The sequence below is a fragment of the Nannobrachium achirus genome, assembly GCF_963921795.1.
Source record: "Nannobrachium achirus genome assembly, contig: SCAFFOLD_169, whole genome shotgun sequence".
In the NCBI taxonomy this organism is placed as follows: domain Eukaryota; kingdom Metazoa; phylum Chordata; class Actinopteri; order Myctophiformes; family Myctophidae; genus Nannobrachium; species Nannobrachium achirus.
In genome coordinates, this window is record NW_027664890.1 from 36,508 (window position 1) to 57,610 (window position 21,103).

At 43.6% G+C, this 21,103-nt stretch overlaps 1 protein-coding gene across 1 annotated transcript in view; it reads left to right on the top strand.

Moving 5' to 3' along the window:
- The window catches only part of phf14 (PHD finger protein 14), a gene marked incomplete at its 3' end in the record, with an annotated part of 132,875 nt that overhangs the window by 8,637 nt on the left and 103,135 nt on the right, over positions 1–21,103 (top strand). The window contains exons 3-8 of the mRNA XM_080755050.1: positions 3,088–3,251; positions 3,660–3,943; positions 4,829–5,031; positions 6,978–7,149; positions 8,470–8,596; positions 11,688–11,832. Coding sequence (XP_080611176.1) covers positions 3,088–3,251; positions 3,660–3,943; positions 4,829–5,031; positions 6,978–7,149; positions 8,470–8,596; positions 11,688–11,832 — 1,095 coding nt within the window. The remainder of the gene's footprint in view (positions 1–3,087; positions 3,252–3,659; positions 3,944–4,828; positions 5,032–6,977; positions 7,150–8,469; positions 8,597–11,687; positions 11,833–21,103) is intronic.

Genomic DNA, 21,103 nt, shown 5'->3' on the forward strand with positions numbered 1-21,103 from the left:
GCAAGCTTGTAGATCTGCTATTTTTGAAAAATCGTGAAAATTTGAATTTTGACCCGATTCTATAAGTGTCTTTTGAATCCTTCTAAGTTTAAAAAAAAAAAACCTGTGTTTCTATGTCAGCAATCTGGCCAGCCATCGTCAAAGAAAAGGTCCTTTTCACTTCAACTGGAGCTCAGTTAGTCTGTTCTTGAGAGACTACTATGTCAGTGGCTCTCAAACCTTTTCATGTGAAGGACCCCCCAAAATTATATTAATTTGGCCACGGACCCCCATCTCAAAATATCTAGTTCCAGGGACCACCCCCAGAAGCAAAATTTGAGTTACAAACGTTCGCTTTGAAAATACATATATTCAAAAGATTTGCACACATTTTCACGACTATTTCAAAAATAGCAGATCTACAAGCTCACAGCGCGGCACTCGGTGCCGCGCTGTGAGCTTGTATATCTGCTATTTTTCACTGGTTAAAGCATTCAATAACTCTAGGCCCTAAATGGGTTAAAGTGGAGCAGGCCTTGGCCCGGTCATTGCTGTGTGATTACAACATACGTGCTGAGGCAGGAAGGCATTCTTCTATTGAGCAGAGTGGAAGAGGTTTCAGCTGTAAGGGACACAGGCAGGGGTGTCACACCACATTCTGGGCCCTGGGTACGAGGGCATTCACCAATAGTGACTTTTAGTATTCAAATTATTCAACCTCAAAGTATTAAAATAGTCGAATATTCGACAGGACTAACCAAACTGGCCAAACTATCAAATATTAAGTAAGCAACAGGCGAACATTGTGAAAATAGCCGATCTACATGCTCACAACGCGAGGCGTTACAAGGTGTTGTGAGCATGTAGATCGGCTATTTTCACAATATTTATCTGCGGAACCGAGTTAAATATAATACCCACAATTCCAAGTGCTTGTCAGGGTGGGGGTCCCAAGTTCAAATATGTTTATTTTGGGGGTCACGGCCTAAAAACATTTGAGAACCCCTGGTATAGAGCATTAACAAATGCATCCACCAGGGGCATTGACAACTCATTCTTATGACTTCCTATATCTAGCCAAGCTTTATAAACTATATATTTGAGCGGTGGTCACACTGTCTCCATAGCGTGGCCGTGTGTGTAGGTATGTATGTTTGTTTGTATGTATGTATGTATGTATGTATGTATGTGGGTGGGTGGGTCTGTATGTAGCCTCAAGCCTGTGGTGTAGTACCTTTTCTGACCACACCTGTTAAGGGAGGGGCGCTGTTGTTCAGGCCAGGCCAGAACAGGCAAGGCACACTCACACACACGCACGCACGCACGCACGCACACACACACACACACACACACACGCGCGCACAGACTCCACCGCTCAGTTCACACGGGTGTGATTTTTTTTAAAGAGAATACAAAAAAATAAACACAAGCGGGAATATTCGACTTCGGTGAACAACGTCGAATAGTGACTTTGATATTCGAATATTTGGTGCATGCCCTACTGGGTACAAGGATTCACTGCGGGCCCCCCATGAATGTTCTTCATAGGGGGAGGAGGGGGTTTAATCCATTTAGACTGGGAACGCATTATTACGCGTTATTTTGTGCGTTAACTAATTGACAAATGGCAGATGTACAAGCTCACAGTGCGGCACCGAGTGAGATCTGAGATCTTAGCGATTTGCTATTTTTTTTTTATTCTGAAAATGTGTGGAAGTCTTTGAATGTTTCAAATCCTTCTAAGGTTTTTTTTTTGAAAAACCCATGTTTCTATGTGAAGGACCCCCAAAATGATATGTATTTGGCCACGGACCCCCATCTCAAAATATTTAGTTCCAGGGACCCCCCAGAAGCAATATTTGAGTTATAAATGTTGCTGTCAGCTGGGAGCTCTCTCTCTTTCTGTTGTAAAAGATGTCTGTCTCTCTCTCTCTCTCTCTCTCTCTCTCTCTCTCTCTCTCTCTCTCTCTCTCTCTCTCTCTCTCTCTCTCTCTCAGAAACAGCAGCCAGCCACTGATAATGACTTCCTTGCAGCTGTGTCTGTGAATATCCTCGGGGTTCAAGTTTTTTTTTTTCCCCTGGATTCTGGATTTGACTGGAAAAAGAAAACCCTGAAATGAATGCTAATTTTACTAAGTAAACTTGATCCAAAAAAATACCACCCACCCCCCAAAAAATAGAAATTTTAAATATTATAAACAAGAAAGAAGAGCACCAAATAAAAGTAAAATGTATATTCAAAAACCTGCAATACCTCCGCGGATCCAAAAACTCTCTGCGCTTAACCTGCTAAGACCTGGAATTATTTTATACTTTAAAGGGGGCCTGTCACCTAAAGGGTTACTGTCACTTTAAGAATCATCTTAAAAAATAAGTTAATATTTTTTATGATGTCATTGTGGGGATGCGCATTTATAAGCCAATCAAATGAATTGGCTGTATGACTACTTACTGTACTGGTCAGCTGTTGTTGGGGGGCGAGGGGCAGACTACACTTTGACAACATGAGCTTCAGACTGTTTCAGACCGTTTTCAGAGAAGCTCATGTCACAGTGGAATCTGCCCCTCGCCCCCTTTAGGTGACAGTACCTCTTTAACTATTGAAAAAAATAGTAGTAGTTACAGCATATTATAATGGTTAATGTACTAATGCGTAACAATGCGTTCCGAGTCTAAATGTGTGTGTGTTTTCTCCATCCTCCTCCAGGAGGCTCAAGCCCGTATCATAGTCGGGTCCGTGGTGGAAGGCTTTACACCGCGGTGTAGTCTTTTCGAGTCTTTTTGAGTCATGAAACTACAACGTTACATGATTCCTCACGGTGGAGAGCTTTACACCGTGAGTCCCAACACATCTCTCTGTTTTTACTATCAGACAGACAGGCTCTACACCCCGTTCACTGATTGGTCGACCTGAACCGGTCTAGACAGGGTGAAGGACTTCACCGTGGGCCGTGACTATGATGGCCTGCACTTATTTTCTGACTTGAGGTGGAAAGCTCTCCACCTCAAATTTGCGGTGGAGAGCTCTCCACCGTAGACTCTGATACGGGCTTCAGACGGGACGGGAAACAGTCTAAATGTGTGTGTGTTTTCTCCATCCTCTCTCAGGAGGCTCAGACGGGACGGGGAACGGCAGTGAGGAGGAGGGCTCTAAGGAAGGCAGCGCCGCCGCCTCCGACAGCGACTCCGACAACGCAGAGGAGGAGGAGGAGGAGGAGGGGGAGGGGTCGGCGGACGAGGGCATCAACCAGGACGAAGCCAAGGAGCTGATGGTAGGGGTGGGGCCACAGGAAGATTCCCTGTCGTGATTATTGTGACCCAAAATGTTTTCGATTTACGATGTTATCGCGATAATCAAAATATCCCCAACATCTATCATCCTGGGGCGGAACATTCTGCCAGAAAATAGCAGATATTCAAGCTCACAACCAAATCTACAAGTTGTGAGCTTGTAGAGCGGCTATTTTTTGGCAAAGAGAATTGATAGTGTGGGGAAAGAAATCAAGTCACCAATTATAGAGGGTTTAAGTGGTACCAGATATGCAGCTCGGCAAATAAATGTGAATTGTTCCCAGTGCATGACAGAGGACAATTTCACAATACATTAAATGTCCACAATAACGATTATCGTGTTTATTTATCACGATAAACGATAATGACGATTATCTTCCCATCCTTAGCTGGCGGCCGACGACGCGGCGACCACCGAGGACGAGGAGCCCAAGACCAAAGAGCAGCATGAGCCCACTTCTGACACCACGGCCTCGGCCGCTGCTGCCGCCGCCAAAGACCCCTCCCCCACCGCCGCCCCCTCCTCCTCCGCCCCCAAGGGGGGCCGGCGGAGGAGCAAGAAGGCCTCCAGCTCCGCCCACCCGGAGGCTGGCGGCGGTGCGGCAGCGGGCGACGCCGGAGAGGGAGGGGCCAGCAACGAGAACGAGTCCAGCTCCGCGGGGTCCGGCTCTGGGTAGGTGTGACCATCACTCATATATGTAGATATGTGTTTATACCTGGAGATCCAGCTGTTTATTGTTATATTATCACCCGAGCATGAGAAATCAGAATATGATCGGGCCAATCAGTGACTGCGTTACACTGTTCAGTTCAAATTATCACTTAGCCTGGAGCAACATAATAATAATAAAACAAAAAACATTGGAAAGAGGTTATGAGAATATCTTTTTGTTAGTGCCAATAGATAATATTTATGTATGTTTGTATGTATGGACAGTATTTATGTATATGAGATATAATCTGTGTAACAGCAAGAACATAGGTTTACAACAATTATACCTACATTTAATTATAATTCTACATATTGTGCAGCTAATTGTTTAAGGAACAGCACTAGTGTGTTGGGCCTCCTTCCAGATTAGCACGAGGAGACTAACAGAGACCTCTGCGTCCTGAGATGTTATATAGCTTCAAGTCATGCGTATCGGCCAGCTCTCATTGCTTGTGTGTGACATGGCAGTGAGATACTTGTGTTGCACTGACTAGCATTGACTGTTATGAACACTTTAGTTTAACACTTTTAACACAGTTTTTGACACTTTATGTATACATTCTTCTTTTTATTGTGCCCTGCTCTTTTGACTGTTCACAACAGTACTTTTTTTCGTATCATACTTCTCTGTAACTTTATAAACCTTATACTGCTGTGCTGCCTCTGGGCGACTGATTTTAGTTTTCCCCCTTGGGATAATAAAGGTATCTATCTATGGTGATAATAAAGGTATCTATCTATCTATGGTGATAATAAAGGTATCTAGTCAGTTTGGGGGTCCCCGGCCTGAAAACGTTGAAGACCCCTGATCTATGGTGATAATAACAACAGCAACATCTCCTCCAGGTCCGGTGGAGGGACCACGGCAGAGGAGGTCGGTCAGACGGAGCCCAAGAAGTGGAACTTCCGGAGGAACCGTCCCATGCTGGACTTCACCTCCATGGAGGAGCTCAACGAGATGGACGACTACGACAGTGAGGACGACAACGACTGGAGGCCCACCGCTGGCAAGAAGAAGAAACAGAGCTCCTCTGGTACCGCTGCTAAAGGTACTGTTAACTACTGTATGATAGCTACTGTTAACTATGAATATTATCTAATGACTGGAGACCCAAGGCTGGCAGGAAGAAGAAACAGAGCTCCGCTGGTACTGCTGCTAAAGGTACTGTTCACTACTGTATGATAGCTACTGTTAACTACTGTATGATAGCTACTGTTAACTATTGATTGATTGATTGAAGAATATATTATATTATATTTAAAAAAAAAAGAAAAAAGAATTGTCATGTGAAGCTTCAAAGTATGGTCTCATTGGACATTTTTAATCATCCAATCATCAGACCGGGACGGACGATACACACATATTCTGGATGTATGGGACAGATAAAACCTGTTAATTCTGGACTGGAATGACCATATATGGACTTTGATTGATTGATTGAAGGCTTTATTAGAAGTTTGCATAGGAAAATGTACAGATTCATGACGGTACAGTTCACTGGTACAAGGTCTACTAAAAGGAGATCCATGAAAAGACTAAGCTTATTTCAACAGGAAACCATTAAAGTATCTCATATAACATTGAATGACAGACAAATAGAACACAGTACTATGCAGTAGATATGTAAAGAAAAAAAGAAAACAGTAGGTCTATACAATCAGTAAGTACAGTATATACAATATATACAAGGAAGGGGCAGGTAACAGTAAGTCTAAACAATCAGTATGTACAGTATATACAAGGAAGGGGCAGGGAGGGTAGGGTTGGGCTAGGTTTTTTACCAGTTGCGAACGGCTGCTGCCTGTAAGTGGTTTTTCAGGGCATTTTTAAAGGATGCTAGTGATCCACACTCCTTTATGGCCTTCGGTAAGGCATTCCACATTTTTGTGGTGTAGCAGAAGAACGAGTTCGACCCTTTCTTTGAGTTGACTCTGGGTTGAACGTGATCTGTGGCACTGCCTCTGGTGTTGTAATTATGGACATCCTTAACGTTTATAAAGTATTTTGACAGGTACTTGGGTATCATAGTGGTGTGGTGTATCTTGTACACCAGGCCCATTGCAAGTTGCTGTACTCTGTCATCTACTCTGAGCCACCCTACTCTTAACTGGTGAGTAGCGGTGAGGTGAGTCTGATAGGGAAGGTTAAGCAGGACCCTAATTAGTTTATTTTGGGCTGTTTGGAGTTTAGTTTTAAGGGCTTGTGGGGCGTCACGATACAATACGTGGACTCCGTAGTCAAAGAGGGGCTGGATTATTGCACCATGTACAGGACACACAAAGCCACTCCTTGGAAGCGGCTTTCACCGCTTCAAAAAATACAACCGTGATGTACCGTGTGTAAGCTATGGTCCATAGAAAACAGGCCGTTTTGACCAAATGAGTGATAGGGGAAAATAAGCGGGGATGTATCCATGTTTCTGCAGCCAGGTTGAATACAAGTGAACGGCCCAATGGAAGTTGCCGGAAGTGGCTTTCATGAGGCATCATGGGAGATGCTAGTAGACAGGTTTCTGAACTGTCCACAGCCCTCATAGGCAACTGTCTGAGATGGTCAGGTTTCCCCAGTTAAAACATGATTCTTTTGCGGGTCACAGCTTGAAAAGGTAGAGAACCTCTTTAAAACAACAAAAAAGCGTTTAATTGCGGAAATATAAAAAAGCCACTAGTTTACAAATGTTTGGGTGATTGCTTTAATGTCTGCGTAATTAGCCTTATTCACGGCCCGCCCACCTACTTCCGTTTCTCAGTTTTCCCCGGGTGCTGACTTCAATTTAGAAGGGGAAACTATACTGGACTTAAAGCCAACAAATCATTATTTCTAACAGTAAAGTAAATTATAGTGCTTTGTGCCGTTTAGTATCTTGTGTTCTTGATCATGCTAGCCGTATTTTATACTTTACTATTCGGGTCGTGAATAGGGCTAATAATAGTTGCGTGACATTTTCCCAGACTATAAACACTGTATAATAATATGCTTCCGTCCCTTTAAAAGGAGACGAGGAGGAGGATGAGGAGGACGGGGCGAGCGCCAGTGACGATGACGAAGATAACGATGATGAAGATGATGACGACGACGACGACGAAGACAAGGATGAAGAGGAGGAGGAAGATGAGGACGAAGAGGACAACGAGAACAACAACACCACCAACAACAACAGCAGCAGGTGAGCGTTAGCTCAGGCAACTATCGTCCTCTAACAATTATTACATCATCGTCTAATCGCACTTATCTGACGTAATCTCAATTATTTTGTCATAATCGTTTTCATGTTGAAACATGTTCATACATTTCCACAAATAGTGGAAATAGCACATCTGCAAAAATGTTCAATAAAGGGGTATGGGGTAGGGGCTCCCCATACCCCTTTATTGAACATTTTTGCCTTTTATTATGTGATGATGCTTTTATATACCCTATAAGAACTGTAAAGTCCTTTGCACACAGGACAGTTGCGTTTTTTTCCATTTGCTGCATGAATAAAACGCTTTGGATTTGGTGTGCAATGCTGTGTGGAATCGGCGCTGCGGATCCCAAAAGGAGTCATAAAAGGAGTGATGAGTTTTTTTACCACATGCGACAAGACGAACGAATCGAACTGGGTTCGATCGAGAAAAAACGCACGGCCGCAGCCACTCGGCGCACGGCTAATTCGGATCCGGTGTGCATGAGGTCGTAGAGAATCATTGTTTTCTTAAAAAAAATGAAATTGTCCGTTTCATCCGTGCGGATAAACGCGCCAGTGTGCAAAGGGCTTTAGTCTGAGGAGCTTCTTTTTACTGAACAGTACTTCTTAACACTTTGCCGTCCAAAATAGAATGGTTGTTGGTAGATTAGCCGTGAAATTTCTATTATTATATTATGATCTGAACCGCATTCATTTTACCAGACATCCAGCGCTATATCACGTGGTCTTCATCCCCCATTACCATTCCGCGATCCCCCGTTGTTTTACTCACCCCAGTTCCCAGTGAAATTCTCAATCTGCATTGGCTTAGAGTGGGAGATTCGGCTGACGCATCATGTCCCCGTGCGTTTTGCGTGCGCGATCCGTTCACGTAAATGTCCCCTCAAATAATCCACGTGTGACTCAAGAGTAGAACTGAAAAGTATCACTAGCATAGCCACCAGCACGGCTGCAGTAGAAGCACTCGTGTACAGACAGTAACCGAATGGGGGAAGGTGCCTTGGAGAAGGAAAGGGCCATGACATCACTTCTGCTTCATGTCAGACCAGCCATGAGCTATCAATGCACGAGTGGTGACTAGGGAAGGTTAGACGATCGCCGATTTTCGGATGAAAATAATTTATTTCGGTAAATACGGGAAAGTACGGGAAAAGACGATTGGCTGCCCCTCCCCCCCTAGGAAGTCCGATATAGTACGGTTTTAATATTAAGGGGCTCCCCTTGGCTTGGAAAGGGTTAAGGTGCGACAATAAAGTCTTTCTGGTTGATCACAGTGACAGTGTATTTGTGATGTCACAGTGACAGCGACAAGGCTCAGAAGAAGAAACCCCAGAAGAAGAAGCAGCCAAAGAGCAGTGGAGGGGGCGGGGCCTTTGACGAGGAGCTGACCAATGACAGCATGCCGTCCCAGGGCAAAGGTCACGAGGTGAGTGACAACCAAACATCATTAATGACTGTCGGTTCCCTTTTACACAAAACATGACAAACAGTTTCTGCTGTGGCTTAGTTTCTCAGAGGCTCATTTGATTGGCTCTGCAGTAACCTCGCCTCACCAGGCTTTCCTGAGAGAAAGCCTGGTATTCGTTTACTAAACAGGTCGTCTGATCCGGTCTAGACCGGATGATATCTTACGTCATTTTGTATTCAAAACAACTACACTCTGCAGTAGGTTTGAACCAGAAACACATAGGAAGTAGCCTGGTTCAGACTCACTGAATCGCTAGCCACACCCCTTTAAATTTTAGTTTTGTCGATTCAGGGAGTCTGGTGTTGCTCTCACTGAAGAGGTTTTCCTCTTTTGGAAATCCGTACGGCGAATCAGCGTCGTGAATCAGCGTCTTGTGAACAGTGTGGGTGGGGTTTTCCAAGAACTCATGTGTGATTCCATGTAACCCAGTCAGCGCCGCCGCCCGACCGGACCGCACATTCCCAAACATAAACATCGCGTCGCCCGTCACGGCAATATGCGATCGTATATATCTCGCTATGAAACACCAGTAGCAGACATGTTATGTTGTGTTTGATTACTAGTTCGTAGCGCTCCTATTCTGCCTGTTTCTTTGGTTAGCAAGTAGCAAGCAACATGCTAGCCACTGTAGCCAGCCACATAACAACACTACGTCATCTGCTTTGCTACTGTTGTGTTGGTCAGACGGTGAACCAATCGCAGAAGACTGCCTCTTTGGCAACGCCCATCCCAGAAACTGCTGCAGATGGAAGTGATTTCAGACTGAATAATGGAGTGAAACCAAATGTCAATTCAGGCTGAGAGTCAGGCTACATAGGAATGTCAAAGATTGTTAATTTAGGAAGATACGCTATTCCAATTAGAGCCACTAGAGGCCACATGGTACACAAATCCTACACATGTTGTGTAGGATTGTGGGCCCAGCCTAAAAAATGACTGTAATTATCCTAAAATGGTGTCAAATTTAACCACTTGGACCGTCAGTACTTAGTTGACCTTTCACTCTGTACTTAGTCTGCTCTTTTTCCCCTCTACACCAAACCTCTTTGCCGAAAATAGCCGATCTACGAGCTCACAACCCCTCGCAGTGCGAGGCGTTGTGAGCTTGTAGATCTGCTATTTTTGGCTAAAGATTTCGGAATATGGAGTGGTTAATATAAAAAAAGGAGAAAAATAAAAGTCACACAAAGATTTGGAGGACCCCCTAGGGGTCCCGGACGCTCTTTTGAAGACCCCTGCAATAAACAGTAAACATAATTGAAGCTTTTAACAAAATGTAATCGCGAATCACAATATTGTTCTGAAAGAAACATCTCAATTAGAAGTTTCCTTCCCTCCTCTCAAATCGTTCAGCTCCTCATTGTTTAGCAGTGTCTGCAAAAATACCAGAACATGATGGAATGATTCACAAAGAGGCAGCATCTAAATAATCCATGGAGAAGATGAGATGTTATCACAGAGACAGAGAGATCCACAGAGAACCGGGCCTGGACGCTGTGCCTTGGACTCTGGACTCAGCGTTAATGGACTTACAGCACAGTGTCCATCATCATTGTTGCATGAGATTATACTGACTGCCAACAACTGGACATGTGTCCAGAAAACAGAGAGAGACAGAGAGAAGGAGGCTGCCAGGGGATGTGTTAATCCAGATTAAATCCAGGGGTTATGTTGTTGTGTTATAATCCAGATTAAAGCCAGGGGTTGTGGTGTGGTATTGTAATCCAGATTAAATGCTCAAAAAATAGCAGCCAATCCTTCGACAGAGCATAGATGAAACATTTCCCACTGTTAATTTTGACAGGGTTCCCACGGTCATGACATTCCTGGAAATATTTTAAAATTAGAAAAATATTTTTCTAGTACTGGAAAAGTTTTGGAATTGATCAAGGGTCCTTAAAGGTCCTGGAAAAAAAATTTCTAACCTTTTGACATGGGCACGTGCGTGTCCATTGTGCACGATCTGCATGCACGCCACGGCCCGTTTGCAGCGTGCACGCTTTATTTTTGCTACACTGCCTGTCTTTGTGCATTACACATAGGAGTAAGAGACTCGTTATTGTGTTTAATTATTGTTATATAGTCCTGGAAATTGGCTTAAATATTCTGGAAAAGTTTGGGAAATATATTGTTAAAAATGTGTGGGACCCTGTTTTGAGCTGGGTTTAAGGCTGCCTTCATTACCATCAATGCTCCTCACATGTAGAACTGACTACAATCAGTTTTAAGACTGGAGAACTTGGGGCTCCCCCTGGCCTACCGGTCCAGGCGCGTACCACATAAGGCTCAGTTGTAGCCTGACGGCGTGTCGCACAACAACTGGAAAACGTAATTTCACGTCATCGCTTTAAACGGCTTGTGAGGAATATATAATATTTGCATTCTTTGACATCCTGAAATGTCTATAATCTCATAATGTGTTATCATGCAAAGCGGTACACAGTATCTCTACAGTCATGTCATCAAAATGCATCTGTCCCATCTAGCGCCACCATCTGGCCGATTTTTTAAAAACACATTTTTGGACACGGCTTTACAGATTTTGCCCTAAAATCACGCAAAGCGGTACACAGTATCTCTAAAGTCATGTCATCAACATGGATCTGTCCCATTTCCCATATTCCCTCCTGATTGGCTACCATTGCCTACTAAAGTTTGTGTATGCGACCTGACGGTCGCTTATCTCCCGATTAGGGAGTCTTACTGGTTATGTAATGCTATGTTTACTGTAATCAGGTCGTCATCGGAAAAGTGAGCTTGATCTCAATTGACCTTCTTGACTAAAATTGAAATGAAAAGGCTGTTCTTCACTGGGTGTCTTCATCATGTCTTTGTTCTCTTCTAGGAGACACCAGTCTTTATCATGTCTCTCTTCTCCTCTAGGATGGTCCATGTTGGAGACACCAGTCTTCATCATGTCTCCTTCTCTTCCAGGACGGGTCCATGTTGGAGACACCAGTGTTCATCTTGTCTCTGTTCTCTTCTCTTCTAGGATGGTCCATGTTGGAGACACCAGTGTTCATCTTGTCTCTGTTCTCTTCTCCTCTAGGACGGGTCCATGTTGGAGCGCTCCCAGACCTGGGCGGTCCAGAGGATAGAACACATCCTGATCTGCTGTGTGTGTCTGGGAGACAACAGCGAGGACGCAGACGAGATCATCCAGTGTGACAACTGTGGAGTGACCGTCCATGAAGGTAAGCTGCTGGTCCTCTCTGTCTGTCTGTCTGTCTGTCTGTGGAGTGACCGTACATGAAGGTACAGTAAGCTGCTGTCCTGTGGTCCACTCTCTGTCCGTCTGTTTGTCTGTCTGTGGAGTGACTGTCCACGAAGGTAAGCTGCTGGTCCAAGGTCCACTCTCTGTCTTTCTGTCTGTCCGTCTGTCCAGGGCCACGGCTCCGGCGCGTCTTGGGCGGCGTTGTTGTTGTTTTTATAATCACGTAACGTTGCAGTGATGTTACTAGGTTTTCAATGTAATGGGTCCCGGGACCCACAGGTGGTCATTCAAATGGGTCACAGAAAAGTTTTATGAGTCCTCAATACAATGTTTTCGAGCGCTGCCTGTGAGCTTGTAGATCGGCTATTTTCAAAATGTTTGCCTATTTCTTATATTTATTTTACAATTTTGCTAATGTTTGAACTTAGAACTAGGATTTCTAAATACACTAGGCTAAAATAATTTTAACATGGACTCCAATGGAGGCGCATCCCCGGGACCCCAGGACCATGACATGAATGAGTCTCTGGGCGACTTGAACTGTTTTTGTACAAACAAAAGAAGAAAAATAAACCCCAGACACATTTTTGTGGACACAGCCCCTTAACTCTACTACCAACAAATAGCTGGGAAATATATTTCCATAATGTTTTCAGAGATATTAGAAAACATTGTGTCATGATGTTTCCTGTCTCCCCAACGCGACGCTAATCTTGTTAATAGGTTTTGTGTTTCTGAAAGGTTGGAGACTAAATGAATGACCTCAGCCAGACAGACACTCTGTAATGTTGGAGAGTTATTTTAATCACCCCCATTCATCTATTGTTTGCTTTTGTTTTAAAGCCACCTTGAGAAAAAAGGACTTGCTTGGCATTGGCAGTTGGGTTTGTGGATTTCGATCGGCCCATAATAAAAACAGGCATGTTTGTTGGGCCAAGGACCCCCTGGCTGAGAGAGAGAGATGAAGCAGGGACCCCCACTACATATTGTATAAAACTGTGTTGCAGATTCAATTTAAATTAGATTTTTTTTCAGGTGTTTAGACAGATATCTGGTGTTGTGTTTATAGACGCTTCCGTCCCCTCTCAAACGAGCACTTGCCCGGTCGGGCAACCTGAAAGCAAACTCCACCTGCCCGAAAGTTGCATTTACCTGCCAGGGGGCAGGTGGGCAAGCCTTAGTGTCACCTGACACGCACGCACGCACGCACGCACGCACACGCACGCACGCACGCACGCACGCACGCACGCACGCACGCACGCACGCACGCACGCACGCACGCACGCACGCACGCACGCACGCACGCACGCACGCACGCACGCACGCACGCACACACGCACACACACACACACACAGCATGTGCCAATGGACTGAGTTATGAGAGAAATCACCTCTTCTCTTCCTAGTTCCCCAGTTGATTTCTGATGAATGGGCGTTTAGACACCTCTATGACAGACCTTTTTAGACTCATAGCCACCTCCATACCTACAACATGACAAGACTTTATTTATTGATCCCAGCAGTCTAGATAGAACGGAAATGGTGTGTGTGTGTGTGTGTGTGTGTGTGTGTGTGTGTGTGTGTGTGTGTGTGTGTGTGTGTGTGTGTGTGTGTGTGTGTGTGTGTGTGTGTGTGTGTGTGTGTGTGTGTGTGTGTGTGTGTGTGTGCGTGCCTGTGTGTGTGCCTGTGTGTGTGTGATACAATACAATTACATAATTGTGAGTTGTGGATTCAAATAACTAAAATGTGCACATTTGTGGATGAAGTAAGCAGGCTTTAAAGAGGTTCATATTTGGTCATCATTTTAAAAGTCGGTGCCGTGATGGACTCCCTTTGATCCTTTTGGAACCCCACAACAACACAGTCAGATGACAATGTTTTCACTTTGCCTCCAGTACTGCTTAGTTCTGCCTCCAGCTAAATGCCTTGATGTGAAACATCATGTAGGTACAAATAAAGGGTTTCTCCAGAGCTAAGGGAGGTCTCTCTGCAGTCATTGAAGTTCATAATGTTTAAAGAGCTTCAGATCGTCTCTCCTCAAAGTACCGTGAGTTCTTTGAGAACAGCAGTGTGTCTGTGTCTCATGCTGTGTCAGGCCGGTGGTTCTATTAACACCATGTGTGGTTCTATTAACACCATGTCTGACTGATGCTGTTGCCTGAAGACCCAGAGGGGTTCAAGAGCACTGTTGGGGTGCGTTCGGAAACCCGCACCGGGTGTGTGCTCAGTGTAGTGAGTGCAGTGGGCGTGTTGTTGTAGAGTGCGTTCAGTGTGGCTTGTTTACCAACGACCAGTTGAGAGGCAGCTGTGAGCTTTTTCACTCTGAACTCTGAAGGTAAACTTTCTGAAAAGCAGCAGTTGCTAACATAATGTTGATATTGAAAGGATATGTAATTCATAACATTGGCATACCTGCTGTTAGTTTACACGTTGATGCGTGTGAAACTATCAAGCCCAAACGACCAACGAAGCTGCAAATGCTGCATTTTGTGGTAATTTCCTCCATTGTTCACAGCTGAGAAGCATTCGAGACACGGTCATGAAAACCAACCAATCAGAACACCGCACCACACCACCACACCGTCAAACCCCATCTTCTGAGTAGGGTCAGTCAGTGCGTGCACTCAACACACCAGTGCGCCGCGCACTGGATTTCCAAACGACAACGCACCAAGTGCACCGAATAAATGAACGACAACATGGCACAGCAGTGCGTTGAGTGCGCATTTCTGAACGCGCCCTAAATTTCCTGGACTAAAACCATGATTAGTTCCTCGACTACCTTTTTTCACTGACAGAAACTAAATAAAAACTAAGCTATGAATACTAAAACTGAGACTAAATATATCGATAATTTCATCAACAAATAAAAACTAGACTAACATGTCTGGGAGGGACCAGTGGAGAAGAGGTGCAGTAGAACTAAGAGATAAGTCACTTTATGTTTCTTTGCATGTTTGAGAAAAGCCGATCTACAAGCTCACAACGCGTCATGAAGCTTGTGATTTTCAGGTTGCAAACCGAGCCAAAATACATTTTTGTCCACAAAATCAACCTTACATTTAGTCGACTAAAATGTTATATTTAGTCGACTAAAAGTAGACTAAAACTAAAACATTTAGATAGATAGATAGATAGATAGATAGATAGATAGATAGATAACTTTATTATCCCAAGGGGGAAATTCAGTTGTCCAGTTGTAGCAAAGCAGTATACAGTTATTTACAAAGTTACAGAGAAGTAAGAAAAAAGATAGATAAGAGAGAGAAAAAAAAAGAGCAGTACAGTACCAATAAAGAGAAGGTGGATCAATAGAGGGGGTGAATAATATATAAGTATATATACATAAAGTGTCTTACAAAAAGAGACCGTACCAGTCAATGCTAGTTAGTGCAACAAGTATCTCACTGACATTGTTAAACAAAGCAGATGACCTAAAACATAGTGATATTTAGTTTAAAAGAAACTTACATTTTACTCAAAACACTGGCTAAAATTAAATAAAAAACATTCTGTCAAAATCAACAACAGTGTTTCAAAGCAAATGTTTCCACTTCCACGAGCCTCTCTACAAAAGGACAAGGCCTTCAGTAATGTCATTATTTATTCATTTATCAGGGACAATACACATCAATCATTGTTTGACTCTCCTCATCAGTGTAAATGTGTGTAGTTACTGTATCTAATGAGCTAACAGTCATCTGTAGTCCCTGGGAAGGTTGTTATGATCGGTGGCCTAGATTTATCAGTGCGACAAAAAACACAAAGTACACGAGGAAAAATCACAATAGTTGACTAGTATATCTAAACGTACAACTGTGATATAAGAGCAGTGTTTGGATTTCCCGTTATGATGGTTGTTCTGCATACATATGACAACACTGGTTGTAGGGCTGTCACGATTATGACATTTTACATGACGATTAATTGTCACTCAAATAATTGGCGATTAACGATTTAATTGTGTTTTTGTCGTTGATAATTACATTTCTGTTTGGCTTTTAGGCTTTGAAGTTGCACATGGTAGATATGACGCATAACCTAAATATACAAAGAAATTACTGACATATTTGACAACTTACTACTTAAAAATTAACTTTGATAGTGGAAATAGCCGCGATGAGACGCGTTGTGAGCTTGTAGATCTGCTATTTCCACATTTTTTGACCTTTTTTTAAATATATGAACATTTTTCAACATGGAAACGATTATGACGATTATGAAAAATAATCACGATTATGTCAAAAAAAAATCACGATTAGACGATTATGTAATAATTTTGACAGCCCTAACTGGTTGTAACAAAATATTGATATTGCGATACATCGCGATACTCACTCTCGCAATACACATATTACTTGCTGCTGGCAAATGTGGATATTTATGGATTCCCCAGGTTGCGGCAGAGTGCAGAACTTCATGCCTGTCTACATTTTATTTGGACAAGATGTTTAATAGAGGATATTTTACAGCTTACTGTTGGGAAGAGGTGTTATGCATGCACCTTTATGTACATTGTACTGGGCTATTTCTTTTGTATAGATCTTTGCCTTTTAATGAGTATTTCTTTTCTTTTTCAGTTACAGATAGTGTGATGAAACTTCTTCCAATATATTGAGTATCGCGGATATGGTGTATGGGTATATTATTGTTGTCGAGGGTCAAGTATCGTCACACATATCGTATCGTCAGCTACCCATATCGTCCATGCCCTAGTAACACGTCATCCATTGTCATATCGCACGCACGCACGCACGCACGCACGCTGTCCTTGGCACGGACAGCAGCCACTCTGTCTCAGTGTGACTGGGACTCAGACACACAGTGAATCAGGATGTTAACCTTGTACACACACACACACACACACACATACACACACACACACACACACACACACACACACAGACGCACACACACACACACACACACACACACACACACACACACACACACACACACACACAGACACGCAGTGAATCATGATGTTAACCTTGGGACACGAGCAGGAGCAGCAAGGCTTATCAGATACACAACATACTGTACACACAAACAGGTAGGCACGCACACACGCACGCACGCACACATGCACGCACGCACGCACGCACGCACGCACGCACGCACGCACGCACGCACGCACTGTCACTGTCCAGTGGAAACCTGGTATGTGCTCATGTCTTTGTTACTTAGCTTAGGCTTGTTTGTCATGGTGTGTTATTTAGACACATGTTAGGTTCATTGTTTACATGCTGTCCTATAGTCCTGCGTATAGGGCAGGGGTCTTCAACGTTTTCAGGCCAAGGACCCCTTAGTGGAGAGAGAGATGTAGCAGGGACCCCCATAACCTTTTCAGAGATTCCATATAGGCCTAGTTCCATCGTTTGACAGCACAATCATCAGTTAACCAAATGAATCGTCAATAAGTAATAACCTTGACCTTTCAGTCTGTACTTAGTCTTCTCTTTTTCCGCTCTACACCAAAGCTCTTTGCCAAAAATAGCAGATCTACAAGCTCACAACACCTCGCAACGTATAAATAGCAGATCTACAAGCTCACAACGCCTCGCAGCGTATAAATAGCAGATCTACAAGCTCACAACGCCTCGCAGCGCGAGGCGTTGTGAGCTTGTAGATCTGCTATTTTTGGCTAAAGTTCTCAGAATATGGACGCTAGGGTTCAAGTGGTTAATTTAACAAAAGGAGGACCCCCTGTAGTAACTCCGAGGACCCCCTAAGGGTCCCGGACCCCCTGTTGAAGACCCCTGGTATAGAGGGTAAGCATGTCCACTGGGACCCGCCCCCCCTAATCTAGACTGAGTGGCAAAACATTTAGTTTGGGAAAGTTAGCCTCTAGCTACATCAATCTGTGAACTAAATCTAAATGACTAGCTTTCTTCACAAATGTGTTCTACTAGGTCTGAACTTTGTCAAACCCAACTCCCTTGACATACTTTGTGGGAGCCAATCAAAGTTTTGGGTATCCCAAGGGCCTGGGATTAAAGGGGAAAAATAAAAAATGGCCAATATCAACGTATGAGGTGTGTAATTAGGGTATTTTTGGGCTGCTGAATCCATTCCAACCATTAGTTTTCAGTTAAAATGAAAACTATTCAAGATTAGGTGGGTAGCACACATCATGACACAGGATAACATGATACAATCTGACAAGGAACACTCAAACAGGGGGTTTAAAACAGGGACTAACAGGACACAGGTGAACTCGAATGACATGATTGGCTAAGCCTTAGCCAATTAGGCATTTTTTATGGCCAATGAGTCATTTTTACTGATAACTAATGGTTGTAATGGATTCAGCAGCCCAACAATACCCTAATTACACACCTCATACGTTCATATTGGCCATTTATTATTTTTTCCCCCTTTAATCCCAGGCCCTGGGTATCCCGATACCCCCAACTTTGATTGGCTCCCACAAAGTATGTCAAGGGAGTTGGGTTTGACAAAGTTCAGAGGTGATAGTAGACACCTTTATGAACACATTTGTGAAGAAAGCTAGTCATTTAGATTTAGTTCCCAGAATGATGTAGCTAGAGGCTAAAGGTGGTTGCACACTGCTGCGTTTTCCGTTGCGAAATGCATTTTTCAGGGCAAGGAGAGAGAGAGAGATAGAGAGAGCAAGGGACCGAGTGGTGCGCGAAACGGGCGGCAGTGTGCAAACGTGACTGACATAACGTGAGGTTGATTTTTTTATTTGCGTGCTCCGAAATTCACTCCGATATTCGGCCCGAAAAACGCAGCAGTGTGCAACCAGCTTAACTTTCCCTAACTAATTGAGCAGCATGGAGCATTGAAGTTTGGAAGTGCTACTCTGATGCACCTTCTCTTTTTTGGTACTGTACTGCTCTTTTTTTTCCTCTTATCTATCTTTTTTTCTTACTTCTCTGTAACTTTGTAAATAACTGTATACTGCTGTGCTACAACTGAATTTCCCCCTTGGGATAATAAAGGTATCTATCTATCTATCTAGTTTCAAATCACCCAACGGTCCTGCATACCACCTGTTTCTAATTTGCACATAATGCAGGAGGCAGCAGGATGTTGTGTTGTAGAAAACGAGTGCTTCCCAACTCTGACACTTGGAAAAATAAAAACCTGCACAGAATGTCTTGACAGAAAGTAGCTCGTAACATGTCTATGGTGGATTTTTATGAAACAAAAACTTTGCAGATAGAAAGAGGATAATTCAAGCTTTCAGTACAGCAGCAATGTTGGTGAGTTTAACTTTGTTAAATACAATCAGATAGGACTTTTCTGTTTGGATGTATGGGCTGTCAATAGTGGCGTTTCTATAAAGCCACTTTTTGCGCATTAACGGCTTATTCGCTAAATGTTTTTATGGAAACACTTCAAAATGCGAATAAACTTTCATTATCCGCAAATAAAGTTATCCGCTTGGAGGAGGAGGATTTTGAGCCTTTATCGAATAAACTAAATGCGCAAAAGTGAATGGAAACGGGCCAGACAATAAATGTGAATAGATCATGACGTTTTAGGTCCATTTCCCCTGCCGCTTTACGTCCATGGTATAGCGTTAGCCCACATAACAAACCGGTTGTTTCACTTGTTTGTTACACACGGAGTGACACGGACCGTGTGTAAATTCCTCCCGTTTTCACCTCCCGGAGTCAAGCCATCGGTGGCGAACCCGTCCCTTCCTCATCACACGGTGTTGCGTGCCTGAAGTGCCCAATCTACAAGCTCACAGCAGCTCGCATCCACGTCTCCGCGCCGCGTTTTGAGCTTGCAGATCGGCCACCTGACCTTCCAGAGGACGCTGAAACTGGATGAGCACTGTGCAGCGACGCGACCGCGGTTTTCCCGGTGAACCGGTAGCTTTATGTATTGAAAGGAACTCTTGCCAATTTCGTAAGAGACTCGTCGGCAATTGTAATATATTTAAAAGTTATTTGGGGCCATGATGATGACTGATAACCCCTTCTTCCCACTACTAGACAGCGACCGAGTCACGACGTGCAGACGGTGCAGTGCTCAGGTTCGGTCTGAATAAAATCAGCCCGATCAACTCTTGCGACCGTCGCTAATTCGAATGACACCCGCAAATGCAAACATGCTAAATTCGCTTTGTCTTAATGCGTATTTCTGATAATTCGCTTCCCTAATTCGAATAAGTTTATGGAAACATGGCTAATGGCAGAAATTTGTTTTTTGCCACTCAGTAGGCTTGTTCCCACATAACCTCCAGCAACAGTGATGTCACGCGCATACCCTCTATTCAAGTCATGGATAGGGCTGTCACATGACATTTTACATGACGATTAATTGTCACTCAAATAATTGCGCATAACGATTTAATTGTGTTTTTGTCGTTGACAATTACATTTCTGTTTGGCTTGTAGGCTTTCAGGTTCAGGTTCAGGTTTATTAGTCAAATGCATATCCATACAGGTATAGACATACAATGAAATGCTTGTGCCAAGAGCACTCTTCGCCTTATTACACACAAAAAAACAAGACAACAGGTCACCCAGGACAACCCAAAAACAACAAAACAACCATACAGTGTAACAGTGTACAGTTTAAAAACTGCGTATATTGCACATGACTACCTACGTCTCGCTTCCATCTCTTCGTTAAGCATCCTGATTGCTTGAGCATAAAAACTATTACTGAAACGGGTGGTGTGAGATTTGATGCTCTGGTAACGTTTTTTGGATGGGAGGAGATAGAACAGGGAATGGGCGGGGTGACAGCTGTCCTTTAAGATGTTCTCTGTCTTTTTCTTACAGCGTGTGTTATAGATTGTGTGTAGCTGTGGTAATTCTGTGCCAATGATTTTGGCAGCTCTCTTCACAATTCTCTGTAACTGTGTACTGTCTTGAACAGTCACGTTACCAAACCACACTGTGATGCATCCTGTCAAAACACTTTCTATGGTACAGCGATAGAAATTAACAAGAGCCTTGGTGCTCAGGCCAAATCTCCTGAGGCGCCTCAGAAAGTACAATCGCTGCTGCGCTTTCATAAGGATACCTTCGCTGTTTTGAGACCATGTGAGTGAGTTTGTTATGTGAACACCCAGGAATTTGAAACTGTCCACTATGTCTACAGGTGAACCATTTATGGTTAAGGGACTGTGATTGACTTTAGACTTCCTAAAGTCAACGATGATCTCTTTTGTTTTACTAACATTTAGAGAGAGATTGTTATTCTGGCACCATAGGGTTAGCTCTTCAATTTCCCTCCTATAGGCCCCTCTCATCATCGTTGGATAT